General features: G+C 41.2%; 1 protein-coding gene across 2 annotated transcripts in view; it reads left to right on the top strand.

The window, feature by feature from the left end:
* Positions 1-25,694, top strand: part of CCNY (cyclin Y) — a 248,728-nt gene that overhangs the window by 165,902 nt on the left and 57,132 nt on the right. For both annotated transcript variants that reach the window (XM_006871228.1, XM_006871229.1), the window contains one exon: positions 23,860-23,894. In XM_006871228.1, the coding sequence (XP_006871290.1) occupies positions 23,860-23,894 (35 nt within the window). The remainder of the gene's footprint in view (positions 1-23,859; positions 23,895-25,694) is intronic.

The following is a 25,694-nucleotide window of genomic DNA, read 5'->3' as shown; positions in this document are numbered from 1 at the left end:
CCTCTAACTCAATATGCCCCAGACAGACAGTGCTCATTAACTCTAATGAACTTCCTACATTCCTTAGCCTGTACCACGCCTAGCTTCCCACACCCAGAAAGACTTTGGGTTTTCGAGAACCTCTTCTTCTCATTTCTCCCACGAAGGCATGCTGGTGACTGTGCACATTCACTTCCCAGCTTTGCATTCTGTGACATCATGGTGGGAACTTGAAATAGCAGTGGGAGTATTTACACCGTGGAAATTGGTGAATGCTATGAAGTTCTGGTAGCATAGTGTTTACGAATTGGGCTGTGAACTGCAAATAAGCAGTTTGAAACTGCCAGCTGTTCTGCGAGAGAGAGATGAAGCTTTCTGCTCCTGTAAAGATTTACAGCCTCGGAAACCCTATGTAGGGTTGCTATGAGTCAGAACTGACTCCACAGCACATAACAACAACAACAACATTAATCAGGACATTGCTTTTTTATTAGTAGTAGTATTTCAGAGAGCTGTTAAACATTCACTAGCACACTGCTGCATCCAGGTAGTCCAAGGTTCACTGATTTTTACTTTTTAAAGATCTCACTTCCCTTTTTCGATTCCCACAACCACCTTAATTCAGATTCTTAATTTCTCAGTTGGATTACTGCAGCAGTTCCTGGATTGATCTCATCCCCTTGTTCTCACCCCTTTCCAGGTCCTACCTGTACACCGCCGCTAGGTGAAGGGACTTTCTGTAAGTCAGAGGTGATTGGTACTTGCTCCATTAAGCTTTTTTTTAACGATTCCTTGGATGCTTTACAATGAAATCCCTTCTCAAGCATAGTGTACAAGGTCCTTCATGATCTACCTCTACCTTCCTTCCCAGCCAACTTCCTCTCTCCTTTTTATACCTCATGGCACCTAACAACAACAACATTAGACATGGAGTCCTGGTGTGGCACTGCGGGTTAATGTACTGGACTGCAAGGTTGGTTTGAACCATAAGGTCGAGGGCTCAAGCTCACCAGCTACTCCTCAGAAACCCTGTACAGGGTCACTATGAGTCTGAACCAACTTGACGGCACTTAACAGTTTTAGCCATGGAGTCCCTAGGTGGCACATTAAGTGCTTTTGGTTGGTAACTGATAGATTAGAAGTTTGAGTCTACCTAAAAGCTACCTCAGAAGAAAAGTTAGGAGATCCACTTTTGGAAAACCAACCACGGAAAACCCTGTGGAATACAGTGTTACTGTGATGTACACTATGAGTTGGAATCAACTTGATCATGACTCTTTATCTTTCTGTGCTTCAGCCTCGCTGAAATCTCTTGTAGTTCCTCAGATATGCCACTTGGCCCCATGCTTCTTTGCATTTATCTGGCTCTCTCAGCTTCCACAAGACTGTGTAATGCCTTCAGAATTCAAGGCTCATTCCTACTAACACTTCTCTGTCCGCGTTTCCTTGGCTCCTCTGGGTGGGTGAAGTGGCTCTTTGGTGAGCTCCCACAGTAGTACCCTGTGTATGCTTTTTTCAGTCTAAACCAGATGGGTGTGTTTAAAACTACTTCCCTGTCTCTACTGCCTACTAACTTTTCAAGTGCAAGGATTATGTCAGACCTCAGTATTCTCAGTGTCTTGCTTTGTGCCTGGCTCAAACCAAATGGTTGAATGAAGGGAAAATGTTAAATCCAAGAAGCATTCTTGATTGTGATTGTGACAATTCTTCACTGGGATAAAATTGTATTTCCATTGCAGAAGACCCACACACTTCTTAGAGTGCTAGAGCAACAATTGTTGGTCCCGTCTGCCACCTTTTTTTTTAAATCGGAAGAAATGTTGTAATTGAAGACATAGCACCTTTTACATTGTTTTCTTTTGAATCTGATCATCTCTTCTCTCCTGGTTGTTGTACTTTGTCAGTAGTTCAGATTGGATTTGTGGATATGAGACCCCTGTTGGGGTGATGACCACATGTGAGGGCAGCTGCTGCCTGGTTCCATGGCCAGGTAGCTCTTTTGTCTTCCCAGACTTCTGTCCTTTGCAGACCCCTCATCCTCAGTTTTCCCCAGCATTACTCTTTCCTCATCGCTCCCTCCAGCTCTCCATTGCTTGACAAACAAGCCCTGTGCTACACCACGCTCTCCACCTGTCCACTGTTGATGAGATTTAATTTAGATATAGTTTATTGAGTGTTAAACTCCTTTTCCCCCTGGATAGCTAAGAGAGTTCGGCTGAGCAAAGAACCTTCATCTCAGTGTTTACAAAGAGATTGGGAACTCCCACACAACACAATTATTACCCCTCCAGCTGAATGTATGTACCCAAACTTAGAGGGACTGTTTTTCTAACATTTGTCTGTATAAACGGGATAGCATTGCAGAAGTTTCTTGTTTTCTTCTTATAAGAGCCATTCAACAAAGAAGGGGTTCAGGGGCTCCTCATGAGGTGAGAGAGAAATTAGTTTGCTTGACCCATCCTTGACTTTTTATACTTTCACTTCTGCTTGTCAAGGAGAATTATAGTTGACCTTGTATCTCCCTTTTTCGATCTCCATGTTAGAGTATTTTTAAATAATATTTCATTGTGTTTTAGGTGAAAGTTTGCACAGAAAATTAGCCTCCTCCTTTAGCAATTTTTATGTACATTATCCCCGTGCCATTGGTTGCACCTGTTATAATGTGTCAGTATTCTCATTACTTCGTTTGTTTGTTCTGTTTCTGTTCGTTTAGCTTCCCTTCTCTTCTTGCCTTCTCATATTTGCTTTTGGATAAATGTTGGTTGTTTGGTCTTGTGTGATTGTTTAAGGGACCATATTATTTATAGGTGATGATACTATCTATTTTATATGCCCATCTATTGTTTGGTTGAAAGGTGACCTGCAGAAATAGCATCAGTCCCATGTTCAAAGGGCATCTTATGGGTGATAGCCTCAGGGGTTCCTCTCGGCTCTTACTACTAGTCCAGTAGGTATGGCCTTTGTTTTAGGAGTTTTGAGTTTTGTTTTGCATTTTTCTCCCATTCTAATGGGCCTTTTATAGTGTCTCTGGTCAGGATTTCTGGTAATGGTGGATGGGTACATCTAGTTCTTCTGGTCTCAGGTTAGAAGAGGCCCTGGTTCACATGAGTTGTGAACTAGTTTCATCCTTGAGTGTTTGGTTTCCTTCATTCTCTTTTGCTCTATTTGAGTAGAGACCCATCGTTGTATCTTACATGACTGTTCACATGCTTTAAAGACCCCCAATACGCCTCACCAAACTAGAGTATTGGACCCTATCTTACTGAACGGTGTTACACCCATTGTCTAAATTGTCCCACAAGACTTTGGTCCAAAGACTTTTTTTTTAAATCGTTTATAAAGCTTTTATTGTAAATTGAGTGATAGTTTACATGAGAGAAGGCCAGTTATGCACGCATCCTATCATATTTCATTTCATTGCAATGATTAGATTCGCTTCCATGCATCATCATTCAACAAACAGTATTTGCTTCTGTTCCTTCTGTTTTTTTTTTTTTAGATGTGCACAAAAACACTCAGGAATATGTAATCATTTAAACAACCCAAAGGCATATTCTGCAAGCCTGCCTCCTGGCCACTAACACACAGCCTTTCTCTTTCCATGAGTCTGGAGTCCTCAACTGCCCTATCTCTCCATGTCATCGTCTCTGCCTCCATCTCTGGTATCGCTGCTTCTCTGGATAGGGTCCTACATTCCACTCATGCTCTTCTCCCTTGATGATCCTTGGATCCTCTGTTCCTGGAATGTAAGATTAGCTACTCCTCCCTTTATGATGCAAAACTTCTACCTTTACAGTTGTGACAGTCACAATTAGGTATGATAATACTACTCACTATTAAATCAGTGGATCCCATCCCCATCTCTTTTCACCAGACGTATCTTGACAAGATGAAAACTATCAGTGGGGATTCTACCTTCCCCCACACACTCTGAAACTAAACTCCGTCTTGAAAACTTACAAGCCAGTCACTTCATGCCTTTATAAACCCCCTCCCCGCCATTGAGGACCATGTGAGGACTCTTTCCCTCATGTCAGTAATACTTTGAGCTACTACATCCATAAGTATGGGTCAAGTTCATTAAATTGTAGCAATTTACACTTGTTTCCGGACTTTGCTCCAAAGACTTTTAACCCAGCAAATCTTTGACTTGTTTGGATAGGAAGCATCTGTAACTGTGTCCCCTTTGTGGTTTGCTATACCTATGGATACATGCAGCACATCTGAATGTGTATGTATACGTGCCTACAGGTACCACCTGAACATGCCTATGTATTTTATTGAATCTGCCGTCCTTTCTACATATATATATCCATATCTACCTACGTAACCACAGGTATTTTTGGGGGCTTTTTTTTTTTTTTTTTTTTTTTTCCTGTTGTTACAAGATTGTGTATGTAGTAACATTTACTGAAATTGTCACCTTTTTTGTGTGCTTCTTAGTGTCTTTATTTGCCTTGGTCAAATTATGCTGGCTTCACCATATTTGGAATTGAATTTCCCATCACTAAAGTAACAAGTGTCTATATTATCGAAAAAGTAGTTTCCCTCCCTCATTTTCTCATCTCCCATAACCATGAATGAACTTTGGAAGTCACTGTTTTGGTTGGACCTTTTTGTTGAAAGCACCCTATTTGAGACTAAGACAATTCAAATGCATTTCTGAGAGAACTTGTCTGTCGCCATCTACTGAGTGCAGAGACATGTTTAGTTAAACACAGTGTGTTTGGAGTAAGCCAGTGCATGTATGAACTGAAACTCTAGTAGCAGTACTTTTAGAGTTACCCTCATGTATCTCTTCTTGAATTGTTATAATATTGGGTCCATACAATATTTGCCGTTTTGTGATTGACTTATTTCACTCAACAATATTCTCTAGATTCATCCATGTTAAAAGGTGTTTTGCAGGTTTCATGATGATTTCTTATTGTGTAGTATTCCACTGTATGCATTTACCAGAATTTGTTTATCCATTTATCTATTGATGGCACTTAGGTTGTTTTCATCTTTTAGCTCTTGTAAATAATGCTGCAACAAACATAGTTGTTTGTGTCTGTATCTATTTGTGCCACACGTCTTTTATTTCTAGAATATATGTCCAAACCCCTTTTAATTTACTGCTTTTCAAAGATACGACAGACTATTCTGAAGTATTGGGTGGAAAGCAGCCAAGCTAAGTTTGTTTGTTTCAATTAGCATGGTTTTTAGAGATTCTTGGCTTAAAAATTTGGTTTTGGACAGAAATAAAACCTTGTATGTGTGAGATGTGTTTGTGTGAGTCTCAAGAGCCCCATGAAGCAATTAAAGGAATAAAAACTATTTGTCCCTTGAGTGGCTTGAAGCCAAAGTAGACATTAAAATTCAGAAATAAATATGAGCCATGGTTTTCTTTGCACTCGCTTTCAGAGACATTGAAATTGAAAAACGTTCTGTAGGCTTCCTCAGTTTGGTGTTATATTTTTGTTTCCTGGGCACTGTTGAACTTCTGTCTGATGGGGGAGCTGATCTTTTGTCCCCCTGTGATCTGGTGTGTAGAAGCTGGCTGGCCCTGCTGCTGATCTCTGTCATCACCTCTCCGTTCTTTTTATCACCTGCGCAGCCTCTGTTTTTGCAGTGCCTTTGCTCTACCTTCCTGCCAGTCATTCTCTGTCTCCCCCAGGTTCCGCAGCCAGTTCTTTTACATTTGTATATTGAAATATTCACTTTAGCTGGAAACTTCAGAGCAGTGATTTTCATATATATATATGCTTTGCCATGGAAAAAATAATACCAGAGAAATAATTTTGAAAAAACTATGAACTCCTTCAAGTATTTTTATGTTGACCTTAAAATTTTATTCTGTCCTAGATGCAATTTCTGATGGTAAACATTGATTTAAGATAAAACTGTCATTATTCTTAAAAATATCTTCAGTGAAATTTTAATACCCTAATGATTTGATACCTGCCATCACATCATCAGTACTGTAAAAACTGTGAGCACTGTTCATTAAGTTTTATTTTCTCCACAGAATTTTGTCATAATATATTTCAATTTCTAAATCATTTATCACATTTTTCTTTTCCATAAAAAAATAGGGTATAAATTTAATTTCATTTTTATTTGGCATAATCATAAGGCTCTCAATGGTAAAAAAAAATGCATTCTTGACTAAATTATTGCTATAATTATCATTAGCCTTCAGTTGATCAAAACACAAGCATTACATTTTTAATGAATAATCAAGACAGAAAAAGGAAATATTTTTGTAGAATCATTTCTTACTGAGGTGCTTCTGTACATCAGTATTACTCATACTTGAATGAGGCCTGATTTAGCATGCTTTTGTTTTTCTAGAAGCATGTGCTGAGAAATCATTCCTATACATAAATATGAGGCTGCCTCCAACAGTTCTTAGAAAAATGAAATTAAAAGAGAATGGAATATTTCTATGAACTTTTTGAAAGCCCCTTTTTAAACAGGAACAAAAGAAATTTTGTTTTAGTCATGTCGCTCAATTGCTTCTGTTCCATCTGAGTTACGTAAGAAAATAGCTTTTTAAATGATTTGTCATCTAAAATCATTTCTAATAATCAGTTACAATTTAGTTTTGTTTCTCGTCAATGCTGCTGAAAGGTGAAAAATTGGAGTCCGTTTAATTTGCAAAAGAGTTTTCAGCCAGTTATTCACTTTCTCAGTTTCTGGAAAGTACACTAAAAAGGTTTTATGAGACACAACAAATATTTAGGGTGGCATTATACACGACCAAACATAGATTCATTCACAGTTTCTATATGAACAAATAAAAAACATTGATTACCTACTTCACATGGTTGCTTCTCCATTCTCACTATCTCCACCCATGTTGTTTCATCAGTTAACTTAGATTCTGCCACTTTTAGGTTGTCATCTGTGTTTTATTTTATTTTATTTATTTATTTATTTATTTGTCATCTGTGTTTTAGATTAACTGCTCTCAGATTGTTGGTGGTGGTGTGATGTACCTGGAGTCACATTAAATTGATAAAAATTTGTTTTTAAGAGTGTTGTGCTCAAGGCAAACTTTTTAAAACAATTAATTTGTCTATATTCTTATCTGGTTTATCAGTGGCTTCATGGGTAGTTTCAGTTTTAATGATCATTTCCAGGCATTAGTTCCAGGGATTCATCCAGTCTCCATGGTTTCAGTAAGACTGCTCTTCATATGAGTTTGAAGTGCTTTTCTATCTTCTCTTCCTTTTGATCAGGATCTATCTGTGAGCCCTTGATCAATATGTAGTAATGATATCTGGTCATCATTCATTTCTATTGGGGTCATGGTAATGAATGCAGTAAACCTGCAGTGTATTGCTTTCTCTGATTCCTGGGTCTTCTTTCGTTCCTGTTCCAGGAGGACAGAGACCAGTTGTTGTATCTTGGGTGACCATTAGCAAACGTTTAAGATCCAGATCCCTGGCACTATTCACCAAACAAAGAGGTAGAACAGAAACTTTGAAAACGATGTTAGACCAGTAAGCTAGATAGACCCATGAAAGCCTGAAATGTGTAAATTGTACCTAAGTGCAGTCCTGGTGTGTGACACACTGGATTACCATGGAACTGCAAATTACAAGGTCGGTGGTTACAACCCACCAGCTGCTCCTTGGCAACCCTATACAGGGTTCCTATGAGTCAGAAACGGCTCAACAGCGCTTAACAACAACAAAAACAAAACAAAACAAAAATGAAGTGGTATCAACAGGCATGGCCTTTGTTTTTAGTTTTTTTTTTTGCTGATGCTGCTGCACTTATAAAATTATATAAAACTCTTTATTTGACATTAACCCCCCTTGATGTGCAGCTCAGTAAAGGAGCCCTGGTGGTGCTGTAGGACAATCACTAGACTTCTAACAGCAAGGTTGGCAGTTCAAACCCACCAGCTGCTCTGTGGGAGAATGATGATGCTTTCTGTTCCTGTAAAGATTTGTAGCCTCAGAAACCCTGTGAGTCGGAATCAACTCTTTGAGGAGATCTGGTACTTGAAGAGGCACATTCGGAAACCATCATCACTGTAAAGATTTATCTTTTTGAATTTCTAGCATTTCTATGACTGGCGAGCCAGAAGTCCTCATGTTGGCCTTAACCCTGACTGTGAGTCTGTGACTAAGTGGGTTGAAGGAGGCTGCCCCACGGCCCAGTGTTTATTCCTGTCTTTATTTTGTATCTCCCAAGGTCTTTCCGTTCCAGGTTGGGGCACCTGGAATATTCACGTGGACACCTTGCGTTTGTGAGGCAGGAAAGTGGTGGTAGGGAATGAAGGGCCACAGGTCACCTCAGTCTTTGTACAGACCGCTGAACCACCTCCTTGACGTCCCAAGCTGAATTACTCTGCCAAAGAGTCATTTCAACGAAAGGATTTAAAAAGCCAGTATCACCTGATCTTGCTTTTTCTCTGGCCTAGGAAATTGCATGCGCAAAAATAAAAGTAACAGAATACTAAGAGATCAGTCAGCTTATGTTTGGTGGCCTGTGATTACCTCCAGCCTTGTAACCCGTCCCAGTTTGCAAGGTATCATCCTCTGGTCTCCAGTTATGTGTGGACCAAGAGGCAGTCTGTCAAACAGAGCAAAGGAGCATTGCCTGGTTTGGATTTCGGTGAAGTGTGTGACAGGGTTGTATCCTTTGACCATACGAATTCAGTCTGTATGCTGAGAACTACGAAAAGCTGAACTATATGAAGAAAGCAGCATCAGGATAGAAGGAAGACTCATGAACAATTTGCACCATACTGGGAACACAACCTTACATGCCAACAATGAATACAACTAAAAGTATTTACTGGTGAAGATCCAAAACTCTAGCCTTTAGTATGGGTTACATCTGAACGTAAAGAAAACAAAAATCTTCACAACTGGACTAAGCTACACAATCATGGTAAATGGAGAGAATATTGGCGTTGTCAAAGATTTCATTGTACTTGGATCAATAATCAGTAACCATGGAAGTATAGTCAAACACTGCATTGCTTTGGCCAAATCTATTGCCAAAGACCTCTTTAAAAAGTTTTTAAAAACAAAGATGTTGCTTTGAGGAGTAAGGTGCACCCGATCCAAGCCATGGTCTTTTCAGCCGCCTCAGGTGCATGCATTCAGATTTCTGTGCTGTCAAAGAATGCTGAGCAGGCTGCCAGAAGAACAAGCAAGTCAGTCTTAGAAGAGATAAAACAAGAATGATCATAGAAGGCAGGATAGGACAATTTCGTCTTTCTTCCTTTTGACACATCAGCAGAAGAGACCCACTGCTAGCAGAGGATATCGTTTGGTAAAATAGAAGGTCAGTGAAAACCAGGGAAACCCTTTACAGGATGGATTGACTGAATATCACAACCATGCACTCAAACATACCAAAAATCTGACGATGGCGTAGGAACAGGCAGCATTTTGTTTTGTGTGATACATGAACAAAGGTTGCCATGGGTCAGACCTGACTTGATGGCAACTGTCAACAACAAAGAGACATCTCCTTCTAGGAATTCTCTCTGTGCTTGGCTGAAATTTGGGCCACAAGGGTGAGTTCCGTTTCAGACCGGAAGGGTGGCCCAGGACCAGATTCTTGGTTTCAGGCTCCTCCAGATTCTTTCTGACCAGTAAGTCCCGTCTTCCCGTTTTTTGTTTTTTTTTTAATAATTTAGAGTTTTGTTCCCCATTTTACCCCACTCTATCTGGGATTTTCTAATGTGATCCTTTTCAGAGAAGTTAATAGTAGTGGCAGCTATGTACCATCTAGTTCTTCTGGTCTCAGAGTTGTGGAGTCTGTCACTTGGTTGTAAGAGTAAGCCACTGTCATGACCCCAGGCAGCAACCCAGATGTTCTGTCAGCAGTCTCGAAGTCCCTGTCTCTGAAAGACCTCGTTTTCCCCCCTCCCCTTGCTCTTTCCCTGTCTCCTCTAACTCTTGATCCCTTCATCGCCTTCGTGCCTCTGCCTTGTCCACATGCTCATTTCCTCTTCATTGCCACAGAGTGAGCATTTCAAAATGCGGATCATGCTCAGATCATACTTCACCAGTATCTTCTCACCCACAGGAGAAGGCCCGGGAGGCCTTTCCTATTTCAGAGCTCCCAGTCGGTTATGCATGGGTCTGTGATCCACAGTGTCAGTAGTCCAAATTCCTCAGCCACTCCATGGGAGGTTTACAGCCTCAGAAACCCTCCCTAGGGCACTTCACAATACCAGTAGTACCCATTCTCTCTGCTCTTACTTACTTGTTGTTCTCTGTCCCGAATGCCTTTCTTTCCTTAGCTGCTGGAGAGTCCTGCCCGGGACAGCCCAAACCCCATCTCTTACGTGATGCCTCTTGATCTCCCGTACTTCATTCATTCTCATAGGTTGACATTCCCCAACCATCATGGTCATCATGATGTACCATGAAGTCAGTTCCAACTCATAGCGACCCTGTACAGGGTTTCCAAGGCTGTCAGTCTATATGAGAGCAGAAAGCCTCATCTTTCTCCCAAGGAACAGCTGGTAGTTTCAAACTGCTGACCTTGAAGTTCACAGCCCGATTCGTAACTATAATATGTCTGAAACAGGACAATCATTGGCTTTTCAAAATTTAATTGGCAGCATTTTTCCTCCCTTTCTTGGTGGCACAGAGCATAATGGTGTGTCTTAAAATGAGTAGCATTAAATTCTGTGCTGCTTGTGTATTCCTCTGTTATGGGTGTGATTATTTATAGTTTGCAAACAAACACTGTGTGTGGGCATTCACCAAATTGCTTCTTGTTTGAGGGAGAGGGACCATTCCTTCTGTTTTTTGCATCCCCTAAGGAGCTCTGGTAGCATAGTGGTTACGAGTCGGGCTGCGAACCTTAAGGTCAGTGGTTCGAAACTACCAGCCGCTCCGCGGGAGAAACATGAGGCTTTCTACTCCCGTAAAGATTTACACCCTTGGAAACCCTGTACAGGGTCGCTATGGGTCGGAACCGACTCGACGGCACTTAACAACAACAACAACAACAGGTTAGCAGAGTCCTGGTGTGGTGCTGTGGGCTAATGCGTCAGACTGCAAAGTCATTTGAACTGCAAGGTCGATAGTTCAAGCTCACCAGCTGCTCCTTGGAAACCCTATACAGGGTCGCTTTGGGTTGGAATCAGTGCAACGCCACTTAACAACAACACGTGGTTAGTGTATAGAAGAAACTTTAAAAGGGGAAGATGGGAGAAAGAATGAATGAAAGCAAACAGGGTGTTGGACCCATCCTGGGCAGATTCACTCTGCCGTTGTTAAGGTCTCCCTGGCTTTCTCTATCACAGACAGTATTCTGCTGTTAGACAGCTAAACTTACCCTGTCATGTTACAGAGTAGTGATAGGCTCTCCATTTTAAAACTGTACGAGAACTTTTCATCATTCTTCAGTTTAGCCCAGGACATTCCTTTTCTGGGCTTTATCATTTCTGTAGCCCACCTTCCATGCTTCATGTTTTCGGTTGGCTTCCCATGTGACATGTAGGGAGACGGCTGGATTTCATTGACACTGACTCCATCACTATTTAAGAACAGTTGTTTTGCTGTGGAGTTGATTCCGACTCACGGTAACCTTATAGATCAGAGTAGAACTACGTCATAGGGTTTTAGAAGTGGAAATCTTCAATTCAGCAACATAAATGGGGACTATTCTTGTGGACCTTGCTAGATGGAATACACAAGAATCAAATAGACTTCATCTGTGAAAAGAGAATGCAGAAAGAAGATCAATATCGTCAGTCAGAACAAGGACCGGGGCTAACTGCAGAACAGATGATCAATTTCTCTTACTAAGTTCAACTTAAAATCTGAAGGTAATGAAAACACAACCTTGAGTATATTCCATGTGAATTTAGAGACCATCTCAAGAATACATTGGAGCCACTGAACTCTAATGACCAAAGATCAGACGAATTGTGAGATAGCATCAAGGACATCGTACAAGACAAAAAGCAAAAGGTCATTAAAAAGACAGAAAGAACGAAAGAGTGCAAAATTGATGTCAGAAGAGACTCTGAAATTTGCTCTGAATATAGCATAGCTAAAACAAAAGGAAGAACTAATAAAGTAGAAGAGCTGAACCGAAACATTTCAAAGGGCAGCTCAAGAAGACACATTAACGTGCAATACGCAGATGTTACAACCCTGCTTGCTGATGAATTTGCTGATGAAGATCAAAGTGTTTAATATGGAGTACAACTCAAAATAAAGAGAACAAAAATCCTTTCAACTGGACCAGTAAGCACCATCAAGATAAATGGAGAAAGGATTGAAATGCCAAGGTTATAATTTTCCTTGTATACATAATCAACGCCCATGGATGTGCCAGTCAGGAAACCAAATGATGTATATATTATGTTGAGTAATATTTCTGCTGTAAAAGATATCTTTAAAGCAGAGATGTCACTTTGAGAACTAAGGTATGCCTCACCCAAGCTATAATACTCTCTATTGCCTCATCTCCATGTGAAAGCTAAACAAACAATAAATGAGGGAGACTGAAAAAGAATTGCTGATTCTGAATTATGGTGTTGATGAAGAATACTACATACACCATGGACTGCCAGAAAGAATGAACATATCTTTATTGGAAGAAGTACAGCTGGATGCTTTTAGAAGCCAGGATAGCTAGACTTCATCTCAGGTACTTTGTGCATGATCAGGAGGGACTAGTCCCTGGAGAAGGACATCATACTTCATAAAGTGGGGGTCAGCAAAAAAAAAGTGAAAGATTCTACCAGGAGTTAGTTTGACATAGTGGCTGCAACATTGGGCCCCAAACATAGCAACAGTTGCTAGGATGATGCAGGACCGGACAGTTTTGTTTTTTTAAAGCTTTTATTGTGAATTATGTGATAGTTTACATGGGAGAACTTTAGCTTTACATTTATCCTATCGTATATCGTTTCATTGCCATGGTTACAATCCCCTCCATGCATCATCAAACAACCAAAGGGTATACCCTGTGGTTGTCAGCACACAGCCCCTCTCCCTCTCTGGGTCTAGAGTCCCCATCTCCTCCATGTTTCTCAGCGTCTCTGCCTCTGTCTCTGGTGTCACTCCTTCACTGGATAGGGTCCCACCCTCCACTCTTCTCCCTTGATGGCCCCAGGGACCTCCGCTTCTGGACTGTGAAGTCAACCACTCCCCTCCTTTTGCTATAAAATGTCTACCTTTACATTTCCAGCCCTCAGGGACAGTGTTTTGATGTGTTGTATGTGGAGTCAGTGTGAGAATTGACTTGATGGTATTGATAGATTCTTACCAACAATGACTACGTTCTTTATGGGAGTAGATCATCGGTTCTTTTCTCTCGTGGAGTCCCTGGTGAGTTTTGAACTCCCAGCTATTAACCCCTGAGCGCTGTAACCATTGTGCCACAAGTTAACCACTAGAAAGATTTCCCCAAGACATTGATGCTCATATGGCCCACCCTCTGGAACCAGGCTGCCAGAACAGGAAGCCTAGACCCTCTCTATCCAGATGATCTTGTGCAAGTCATGCAACCTTCCTGAACCTCAATTTTCTTGTCTGCGCCATAAAGGTATTACCTCCCTCACAAGATTGCTAGGGAGACTGCTTAGGACAAGGCAAGTTTCCCATTTGTTGTTGTTGTTAAGTGCTGTGGAGTTGTTTCACTCGTAGCAACGGTTTCTGAGTGGCCAGTAGTCCAGTGCTTATCCTACAGTACCACACTAGGACTCCCAAGTTCCCTATAAGATGTAATTATTTGTAACCCTCTCGACTGTTGATGCCTCTTTGCTCAGTCAGAATGGGTTTCTTTCTTGCTTGAAGACTGCCATCTTCTTCGATTGTCCAAGATCTGGATTCCTTGTTTGTTCTGACTGCACCATCTCAGACTAGAGCGTCAGAGTCTGACCAGAAGGAGGAAGAGAATGAGAACAGGAGAGTAAGGGTGGCCTCTGGGGTCTGCTGTGGCCAGGCCTGTCTTCCTTGATAGAGACTGGCAGATCCTTGACACACATCTATTAACTCCTCTTGCTTGTGCTCACCATGGTAGAAAACCAGAAAGAAGTCAGGTCTATGGCGATATCGACCAACATTAGATTATTGTTAAGTGCCTTCCAGTAGTCCTGACTCATAGCGGCCCTGTTACAGGGTTTGTGAGGAGTGGCTGGTGAGTTTGAACCACCGACCTTTCTGTTCAAAATGTCCTTACGGTTGAGTGCTTATGGTAATAGTTTAACAGCACTTTGAAACTCCCCTAAAAAAAGAAAATCTAATGGTAACATCACTGCCACTGTTCGCCAGAGTAAATTTTAGGTGGATTAACTAGTTGTAGACTAAATATAAGCATAAACATTTGGAAAAAAAATAGAAATATTTCATTTCAGAATAGTGAAGGAATATGTAAGTTTATACAAGCCATGGAAGAAACTGTCTAAAAATAAAAAAACTTTTCTGGGTCATAATGCAGTGTCAAAATTAAATCATGAAATGGGAACATTTTTATAATACAGATGACAGAAGATTTAACCTTTACATTTTAAAGAACTGTTATATAACCTATGCATATACTAGCTTACCAACAGAAAACTGGATAGTATTTCTGTTGGCTTGTTTGTATGTATGTATATGCATATAGATTCGTACATGTTTATATATTAATACATCCATCTGCAGAAATATACATAATACCTCTGTTTAAGTATGCTTAGAGAAAAGACTTTAAAGATGCCCAAACCAAAATATAAACAGTGGTTATTCCTGGTTTGTTGGAATGTGTGTTTCCTTCATTTATTTATTTTTGCAGCTATGTTTTTATTTCCCTTTCTATTCTTTATGCTGCTCTGTATTTTCCAATTTTTTAATAATAAGCATGCATTTCTTTTATAATAATAAAAAGGTTTTTTTCAAAGAATTCCACTTCATCTAAGTTTCTGTGCTTCTGAAGAAATCCACTGGCTCTGAGCATTCTCTAGAGGAAGCAGAAAACATCTAAACTTAGAAGTTTAGAAAGGTATGTAACTTCTCTGGATGCCCATACCTGTGTTGCCTCCTACTCTTGGACCTGGAATTGTCTCCTCTGCATGAGTCCACTGTCCTAGGCATCTTTGAATTTTTTCTTCTCTTTTAATTTTTGTTTCATCTGCTCAGTTGTTGAGGTCTCAGTTTAAATGTAAAGAAGGTCCCATTTCTCTGTGTCCCCTGTGTAGAAATAAACATAGGTCCAGAACAAATCATAGTAGGCCAGATTCTTGTGAGAGCCAGGGAAGTTTCTTTGTCCCTTCCTGCAGAGGAGGAGGCGTGTCCCTTGGGGAAACCATCTCCTCAGGATGCCTGGTACCCGGCTCAGGTATTGCGGGGGAGTGCTCTCAGCACAGTGCGTGTTGTGTCCCGGCCCTAATACACATTCGATGGGTAGCACATCGAGCATAGGAACCTGAGACGTTCATCCCAGGACCATGGTGTCGGTTCCAATTCATAGCGACCCTGTATAGGGTTTCCGAGGCTTTAAATGTTTGTAGGAGCAATCAGCCTCACCTTTCTTCTGAGGGATGACTGGTGAGCTAAAACGATCTACTTTGTGGTTCTCAGTCCATTGCTTATCTTGTGGAATCACCATGCACCCACGCTTATAATGTTGTTGTTAAGTGACATCGAGTCAGTTTTGACCCATAGAGACCCTGCCTAGGGTTTCCAGGGAAGTGGCTTGGTGAGTTTGAACTGCCGACCTTGCAGTTCAGAATTGATCATGTGGTCGATCGCTGACCCTATAACGTTACAACAGGACTCCACACTTATAATAAAGGGCTTAATAATTGTGTTTTCAAATCAGTGAATGTGGTTGAATTTGCTGAGTTATTGAAAACTGCAGGAATTGCGTGATAATGTCAAATTTATTGTAAGAAAAATTGGTATTTAGCTTTTGACTTGATTATTCGAAGCCGGCTCTGAATATGCTACCCACAGGGGAAGTTTTTTTGAAAGGCGTGGGGGCGATGGGAGACAGAAACCTTTTTCTCTGAATCCTATATATGTGGTCTACATGGGTTCAGCCCTCCCACTAATCCATTTTACATCTCAAAACAACCTTCCATCCTTTATAGTCAAAGCCTCCCGTTTGTGCGACCCACTAATCCTTTACATCCCGAGTAATGAGTAAGTGTAATATATTTTCTTTCTAGAATAGCTTAGCTTTGTTCATGCTTGATCATAATTGTCATTCTGTTTTACATTAAACTTATGCTATGCAGCTTCTAGAGAGCATCTGGGACTCCCCTTGAAGGGACAGTGGTCTAGAGGAAGGAGCCAGGGAACCAGGCAAACCATCTTCCTTCTAGTCACTCCTTGTGTGGACTTGCCTCATTTTCCAAAGAAGGGTGTAGGTTCGATGATATTCTTAGGACTTCTTTAGTCCTAATAGTGACTGATGCTTGCTGTTTGCCAGACCTGCTTTAGAAATGAAAGAGAGGGACCCCAGGCAGTTTACCCAAATTCTGTAAAAGAGGTAAACCAGAATTCCACGTAGATTTTTTTAACAGATTCTTATTAGTAATGTTGTCATTGTTGTTTAGTGCCAAATAAGGTACTGGATTTTTTCAGTTACTCTGTGGAGAAAAATGAGCATAAATTTGAACCCCATAATGTAAGAGTAATCAGATCCCCACTTATCTGTCATCTCTGGTCCTTGCCACTTTGACTCTCTGACCCTCTCCCCAGGAGCTAGGGCAGATCTCACAAGTTAAAAGAACTCTATCCATCAGACTGCCAAATAGACACAAGCTACAAGTTTGAGGAGTCCACATGACACCCCAGACTTCCGATCTGCTGACCACAGATAGGAAGTTTTCCCAGTATCCTTTCAGGATGATAGCTGCAAGCTTAGGGACTTCCCCAAGATTTCCTCATTTTTAGGTTTCCCATAATGCTTTGAGTTTGATAATTTACTGAAATGATTCACTGAATTCACAAAATATGATACTGATGATTATAGATTTATTAGAGCAAAAGAACACAAATCTCCTAATCTTAAGGAAGAGGTAAATGGACGAAGTCTAGGAGGGGTTCCCACCATGAAGCTTCTATATCCCAAAGAGAACATATCACTTGTTCTTCACCAACCAGCTTTATGTGTTGAGGGCTTTCACCAGCCAGTGATGACTGAATCCTCATTGCATATGCTTGATAGGCTACATCATGCTTCTGTAGGCCTACCAGGTGAATCTGTTCTTATCTAGACAGCCACACTCATTAGCACAAATCCTCAGGCTTGGTCTGGAGGTTCTAATAAAGAGGTTTCAATAGCACTTTCAGCAATACATCACAGAAACCAAGAATAAAGGCCAAAATTATGTTCCATACTACACAGTTGTATTTGTAACAAGAGAGTGTCCCATAGTAATTTAACAGAGGCTGTGTTTGTCTCTCAAATTGCAAACATTACACTGTCCTCCTTGCTCCCCATTTTATCTGAAGATGAATTTTTATGTCAAGGGTAATGTTTTTTTGCTCATTTTAGATAGTTTCTTTTTAAAGCTTTTACTATATTTCATGTTTACATCATTAGGGGGTATTGTCACCAATTGTTATGAATTAAAAGTCCTCTTAACAAGCTAACAAAGATGGGATCAAAGGAGATAGCTATTCTTCTCCCAGTAAAGATGAGATTTTTGGCCCACATCAATTTGTTGCCTGTTTTCCCACACAAAGCAAACTATGACTGTACTAATGCCACTCAGTTATGTAGGAACTCTGAAAACTCCAGAGGTTTTGATGGATATGTTATTATTAACCAGAAATATTGAGGTTTTAAAAATGATTAAAGCTGGTATTAGAAGTGAGCTGGTATTGCTTACACCATTACACGCAATATAATAGCTAAAGTACTTTGAATTTCAAAACTGATTAATGGCCTCAATGGTTTCAAATTTATTGTAAAGGCAGATTTAGATAAGGGTAATTTTGTCATTCTCTTTTGGTGAGACCAGTGTACGAGATTCCATTTATTTTATTATTTGTTCCCCAAAGGTATGGCGTCAAGTGTGACAGCGGTAGTGAGGTTGGCCCAGTATCGGACATTGTTTCGTTCTGTGCATGGGGTCACTATGAGTCGGTTCTGACTCGATGGCACCTGACAACAACAACAACAATGGTAATGCCTTAGAACTGCTCCACCTAGCTTAGAAGGAAAGGAGAAAGTGCTTTTAGGGGTTCCTGGTATCTCTGAAAGCTAATGAGTCACTGGAACTAGGGGCTAAAAGAAACTAGGAACTAAGGTGGTACCCTCCCATCTTAACTACCCCTCCACGCTTTTATGCATGGCAGGGTGCTAGAGGGTCCCAAGGTTTAGTTAGTAGTTCCCCAGAAGGACCACAGAACTCAGCTATATGCTTATAGTCATACCTGCTGTATTAGAGCGAACAGATTACCAAGCACAGTCAATAGAAGGGAAAGCCTAATGAAGTCCAGGGAAAATCAGCTGCAAACATCCCAGGGTCCAATCTCAGTGGAGTCCCCTGTCCACCACCCACTGAGGGCCATCCAGTCGATTCTGACTCCTGTGACTTCGCAGGATTTCTGATTCTGTAAATCTTTACAGGAGCTCATAGTCCAGTGCATATCCGAGTGCCTCCAGGACTCCTAGGAAGTCACACAGGGTGTGCATAATGCCCCGAGCAAGGAGTTGTGACCACACATGTGGAACCTTGTCAAACTGGGAAGCTCCTTAGAGTTTTTTACTGGGGCTGATCACGTAAGTGTTGTTAGGTGCCATCGAATCATTACCGACTCATAGCAACTTTTTATGCACAGCAGAAGGAAACACTGCCCGGTCCTGGGCCAACCTCACTACCATTGCCATCCTTGAGTCCATTGATGCTGCCACCTGGCCAATACATCTCGTTGGGGGTCTTCCTCTTTTTCTCTGACCCTCCACCTTACCAAACATGGTATCTTTCTCCAGCGACTGGTCCCTCCTCACAGTATGTCCGAAGTATGAGAGATGAAGTTTGGCCATCCTGACCTCCAAGGAGCACTCTGGCTGCACTTCTTCCAACACGGATCTGTTGGTTCTTTTGGCAGCCATGGCACTTTGAATATTCTCCTCCAACACCATAACTCAAAAGCATCAATTCTTCTGTGGTCTTCCTTATTCACTGTCCAGCTTTCACATGCATATGAGGTAATTGAAAATACCATGGCTTGGGTCAGGTGCTCCTTAGTCCTCAAGCTGACATCTTTTCTCTTCAACACTTTAACAAGGTCTTGTGCGGCAGATTTACCTAATGGCAATACGTCGTTTGATTTCAAGACTGCTGCTTCCATGAGTGTTGTTGATTGATCCAAGAAGAACAAAGTCCTTAACAACTTCAGTGTTTTCTCTGTTGATAAAATGTTTATTGGTCCAGTGGTGAGGTTTTTTGTTTTCTTTACATTGAGATGTAATCCATACCGAAGGCTGTGCTCTTTGGTCTTCATCAGTAAATGTTTCAAGCCTTCTTCACATTCAGCAAGCAAAGTTGTATCAGCTGCATATCGTAGTTTGTTAATGAGTCTTTCTCCAATCCTGATGCCACGTTTTTCTTCATAGAACTCAGCTTCTTGGATTATTTGCTCAGCACACAGGTTGAATGTTGTTGTTGTTGTGAAGTGCCGTCGAGTCAATTCCGACCCATCGCGACCCTGTATAGGGTTTCCGAGGAGCAGCCGGTGAGCTTGAACTACCGACCTTGCAGTTCAAATGGCTTTGCAGTCTGGCACACTAACCCACAGACCACACCAGGACTCCACAGGTTGAATAAGTATGGTGAAAGAAACAACCCTGTAACAAACCTTTCTTAATTTTAAAACATTCATTGTTCCCATATTGTGTTCAAACAACTGCCGCTTGGTCCATGTACAGATTCCTCAGAGCACAATTAAGTGTTCCGGAATACTCAAACTTCACAATGTTGTCCATAGCTTGTCATGATCCAAACGTAAGCCTTTGCATAGTGAATAAAGCACAGGTAAACATCTTTCTGATATTCTCTGCTTTCAGCCAATGATATCCTGTGTTCCACGGCCTCTTCGGAATCCTGCTTGAACCTCTGGAAGTTCTCTGTCAATGTATGATTGTAGCTGTTTCTGTATTATCTTTAGTAAAATTTTACTCACATGGGGTATCAAAGAAATTGTCAGATGATTTCCGCATTCCATTGGGTCACCTCTCTTTGGAATGGGCACAAATATGGATCTCTTCCAGTCAGTCTGCCAGATAGTTGTCTTCCAGATTTCTTGGCAGAGATGAGTGCCACCTCACTTTCTTGAAAGATACCAATTTTTATTCCATCAATTCCTGGTGCCTTGCTCTTTGCCAATTCCTTTAATGCACTTTGGACTTCTTCCTTCAGTATCATGGTTCTTGATCATATGCTCCCTCTTGAAACGGATCAACATCAACCATTTCCTTTTGGTACAGTGACTCTGTGTATTCCTTCCATCTTCTTTTGATGCTTTCTGCATCATTCAGTAATTTGCACAGAGAATCCTTCAGTAACGAAAGCTGAGGCTTGAATTTTTTCTTGAGTTCCTTCAGTTTGAGAAATGCTGTGCATGTTCTTCCATTTTGGTTTTCTGACTCTAGATCTTTGCACATTTTGTTATAATATTTGGCTTTATCTTCTCGAGCTGATCTTTGAAATTTTTGTTCAGCTCTTGTACCTCTTCATTTCTTCCATTTGCTTTAGTATCTCCACACTGGAGAGCAAGTTTCAGTGTCTCTTCTGACATCCATTTTGACCTTTTTCTTCTTTCTTGTCTTCTTAATGACTTTTTTGCTTTCTTAATGTATGATGTTCTTGATGTCATCCCACAACTCTTTTGGTCTTTGGTCTTTAGTGTTTAATGTATCAAATCTGTTCTTCAGATGATTCCCCAAATTCAGGTGGGATGTATTCAAGGTCATATTTTGGCTCTTGTGGACTTGTTTTCATTGTCTTCAGTTTCTGTTTGAATTTGCATATGATCAATTGATGGTCTGTTCCACAATCTGCCTCTGGCCTTGTTTTGACTGATGATATGGAGCTTTTCCATCTTGTGTTTCCACAGATGTAGTCAATTTGATTTCTGTATAATACATCTGGTGAGGTCCATGTGTATAGTCATCTCTTATGCTGTCTAAAGAAGGTATTTGAAATGAACAAATCATGTAAGTAGCAGGTACCAAAATTCCAGACTCCCAGAAGAACAGTAGCTCACTGTGCAACGTTTAGGCACACCCATCTCCTCTTATTGGGGGAGTAGTAGGCCTCTCATAAAATAGAAATTCGAAGCCACCAGCCAAGGGTCAACTTTGCAAGCAGGCCTTCTGTGTTCATTCCTTTCTGCGCAGTTGTTGTTGTTTTTGTTAAATACCGTTGAGTCAGTTCTGACTCACAGCGACCCTGTATAGGGCTTCCAAGGAGCAACTGGTGAGTTTGAACCACCAACATTGTGGTTTAAACCTACCTTACAGTCCAGTGCTGTATCCCACAGTGCCACACCAGGACTCCTATGCAGCAGAGGTCTCTAATCCCCTCCTTTAACACTTGAGTTTACACAGCTGCTGTGCACTATCTGGGCAGTTCCAACTCATAGTGACTCCATGTGACACAGTAGAGATGCTCCGGGGTTTTCTAATCTCAAGTCTTTACGGAGGCAGATCACTGAGTCCTTCTCCCATGGAGCCATGAGGTAGGTTTGAGCTGACCTTTTTTCAGCAGTCCAGTACTTAGCTGTTATACCACCAAGGGTCTTTTCCATCATTTTACCTTCTGGTAATGTTCCAGCACTGATGAACAGACATGTCAAATAAGTCCTACCTCCAAATTCCCAGAAGAGGGAATTAGCCCAGCCAGGCTGGACATATACCCTGATTAGGTAATTTCTAGGGAAATGAGTCACAAACCTATTGCTGGGACACCATGGGAAAAGCCAAGTATCACCTAGAGAATTTGCTGGAACCCTGTCAGATTTAAGACTCTTATAGAAAGTATTCTTGTTCTAGATCATACCAGCCCATGGGAAATCACCATAGAAATGTCAGTATGCCCCATGTGGTAGAGCACAGTAAGAGTAGATGTATAGTAACTTAAAATTTAAGTGATTTAAGTATAACAGAGAGACATGTACGTACACATTCAGACATATGTACATGCACATGTACAGGTATGCTTGTACATAAATAGATACAGGTATGTATCGAGTATGTATGCCAGAAAGGTAAAATCTGAAGCTTCCTGCTGGATACCTCTGTTTTCCTTTGCTATGGATAACATGCCAGTGCTGATTTGGCGTTAGGTCGGTCAGTAGTTGGTCACTGTTGTCTGCTGGCTTTGGGAAGTAAGAGCTGATGCTGTGGCTGGAGGCCCAGGACTGTGTGGGCACACTGCCTGTATCCTGAGAGGAACAGACTGATTATCTGAAGACAAGCCTATCTGATAGCTTGTTGGAGGAACCTTCTCTCTCCACTCACCTTTCTGTGTAACTCTCTGCTGTATCCTCAGATGAATTATGACGTTTGTATCTTGAAGAACTTGGAGAGATAGGAAGGCAAGGCGTTCAAGAAGCCCTGGTAGGATAGAGGGTCACACGTTGGGCTGTTTACCACAAGGTCAGTGAGTTAGAATGTACTAGCTGCTCCCCTGGAGAAAGATGAGGGTTACTGCCCCTGCAAAGATTTTCAACCTCAGAAGCTGTATACAGGGCCACTAAGAGTCCTAACCGACTCCACAGCACATAGAAGCAGCAGTAGCAGAAGGGAGGAGTTCAGCGGTTCTTCTAGAGATGATATGACTTTGAAGGAAAACAAAAGTGTATGTTTGTGAATCTAAAAGCAGCATGTAAATCTCAGGGAAATGATTCCCAGGCCCTGGACCGGGTCAGCAGGAGGGCGGTTGAAAGCTACAGTGAATTTTGCATTTGGTTCATAATGGATCACAGGGAAAAACAAAAACCATCCTCAGATGACAGACTACATTTACAAACCATCATTTTAGGATACTATACGTACCATTATTGATTCCCCAAACTAGGGTGTCATCTCCTTGAAGGGAACTCATTCTTTATAACCTCTATAGTGACTTACCACTGAGGATATATGCAGTTTTTCTGGAGGGAAAAGGACATGCACAACTCAATAATACAGACCGTTACAAAGCCTCTACTGTGTTCCCTGCCACCCTTCCATGTCTCTGTGGCTGAGGGTCCCAAGTTGAGAATTTCTGAGGTCTGTAGGCACCTATCGCTGAGCCATTTGGCACAGGTCATACTGTGTGTAGAAAGCAGTGTGAGAAATGCATCTCGTGAGGGCAGAGGTGGTATTTATTATTGACATTTTATTTGTCTTGTAGCAGGTGCACCAAGGTACTCAAAGAGGACTTACAGACAGAATGAGGCAGTCTTATTCACTAGCACCCAGCTTGGGAATTCAGTTGGTTTCCATGACTCTTGTAGCCGAATTCACTGTCTTGTATCTTGATAAATTGTATGGGTATTGCTGTTTGTTTTAATTTTTTTCTCCTATGTAGTATGGGCTTTTATTATTCTGGTTGAGTTCGAAGGAAATAGCCTTGTTATTTGTTAATCATCTTAAACTAATGAGTACTTGCAAGTTTTATGAAATTTACTAATTAATATTTTATACAGTTATTAAAAGTCTGCTACTCCTCCATTAATTTCAGTTGTCGTTATTATTTATTAGCTGCTGGCTTTGTGTAAGTGGGTGCATGCTTCCCTATGTTAGTCTAATTCAGGTCTGCATCTGTGCAGGCTTCCTGTTTGGTAATTGAACAATTGGGAACCTTTGGTTGGTGGAAGGATGGGCCCATCACACATGGAGGCCCAGTTCCCAACAACCTGAGAGCAATTGACTTGCAGGCATGTAACATTTCTGTTGTATCTTTTGTTTTCACAGTGAGAGAAAAACGCAAGAGTCTCTTCATTAACCATGTAAGTGAAGCTGTCTCCCTGTGTTCATCATAATGACTGAACTATAACCTATAAAGAGCTTGAACTAGCCAGGTCTGTGATGGGTGCAGATGGTCCATGTGTTCTGTCAACATTTAGAAGAATGTGAAGGATATTGCAATGTTCTTATGCTCAGTTTCCTTTGTAATTGAGCAAGTAAGGTTCAGCATCCAGCCCCAAATGTTTTCCCAGAAGCCCCCACCTTGCTTTTGGGAGGATGTGTGTGAACAATGCTGTAGTCATTACCACGCTCGGCCAAATGAAAGCCCCTTCTTCCGTTTTAGTTTCTAATCCTTTCAATTCCTCTGTTCCACTCTGATATGATTTTTCTCTGTGTAACACAGTACCACTCAAATATACATAATTGTTTTTTCACATTTTTTTCCCTCTCCCAAATTGTTGTCTGTAGGTCCAGTAGAGTTTGTAAGTTCTTTTGGTGCTCAAAGACAGGATTTGGCCTGCCCTAGTTTGCCGCTGAGTTCGTTTGCGGTGCGAATGGTTAAGAGCTTGACTACTACCTGAAAGGTTGGTGGTTTGAACCCATCCAGAGCACCTTGGAAGAGAACATCTTGGTGATCTGCTTCTGAAAGGTCAAAACAGGCAAACCCTACGGAGCACAGTTCTACTCTGAAACACGTGGGTATACCAAGAGTCAGAGGCTGCTTAACAGTAGCTAGAACTGGAAGTCTCTTGGCACTCCAAACAGATTCTCCCTGCCTAGTAGCCAGGAGTTACGATGCCCTGGTGAACTACTTTATCCTTCTTCCTTCAGTGGCAGGTGTAGTTGATTAGCTATGTCCCCGCTGTGCAAGTTATAGCCTGCCCTACCTCTCTCTTTAAATAGCTATCACTTTGTACAGGAAAGAAAACTATCTCCATGGGCAATAGAATGATGAATAGGTAAATTAACAAAATAAATATGCTGTAAACGCTCATATTGAAAACGAGAACGCTATATTCAACCTCATAAGAGTTTTCTCTGAATTTCTAGACTGCTTACAATTAAGTATTTGTAAATCTAGCAGTGTTTGGTGCTGAAGTTGTGGATTAGACATACTTAAACCTATTAAGTTAAATTCTCTGCCCTCTGATAATCTAAACAAGAAGATGTGTAGCCTGGCCCTTAGAAGATCGGTGGCCCCTTTCTAGACAGTGTTACTGGTGTATGCGGAGCTATACGGTTTACCAGGAGCCAGAGGGTCTATCGTTTTTTATCAGATTCTTAAAACACTTTGTGACCTCTTCCAGGGAATGCCTCAGATTTAAAGGCATTAATTTAAAGCCTGTGTGAAAATAAAATACATGTCATAAGGAAAAGATGATTAAAATTGCCATGTGTTTTTGTGTTTTTGAAAGCAGAAATATACCTGAACAGAGAAATCTGAGTGAGTGATGGCAATTAATTATCTAAATTCTTGCATCCATTTCTTTGCCCTGCTGCGTACACTTGAACACTTTCTAACACTCATTAGCACGTCTGCCAAGGAGATCATGAGGAAAAGAGGAGCTGAAGCTCCGGCCAGGCAGTTTTCACCCTTCATTTTCATTCTTTCAAGGATTTATTGAAGGAAGAGGAGGATGGGATTTTGATTATCCATGCTTACCCACATTTTCCGATCCTGAGCTTCAGACGGATGTATACTCTCCTAACTGTAACCTCCACATATATTGTTATATGCAGTTAACCTCCCACTTAACTTCAAACATCATATCATGCACAGACCAGATTGGGGCAGTCCTGCCATTTGCCCACTCTGAGAAAAGATTGTACCCAGGACACAG

Source organism: Chrysochloris asiatica, unplaced genomic scaffold (assembly GCF_000296735.1).
Source record: "Chrysochloris asiatica unplaced genomic scaffold, ChrAsi1.0 scaffold00164, whole genome shotgun sequence".
NCBI lineage: Eukaryota > Metazoa > Chordata > Mammalia > Afrosoricida > Chrysochloridae > Chrysochloris > Chrysochloris asiatica.
This window is presented reverse-complemented; position numbering and strand designations above follow the sequence as displayed.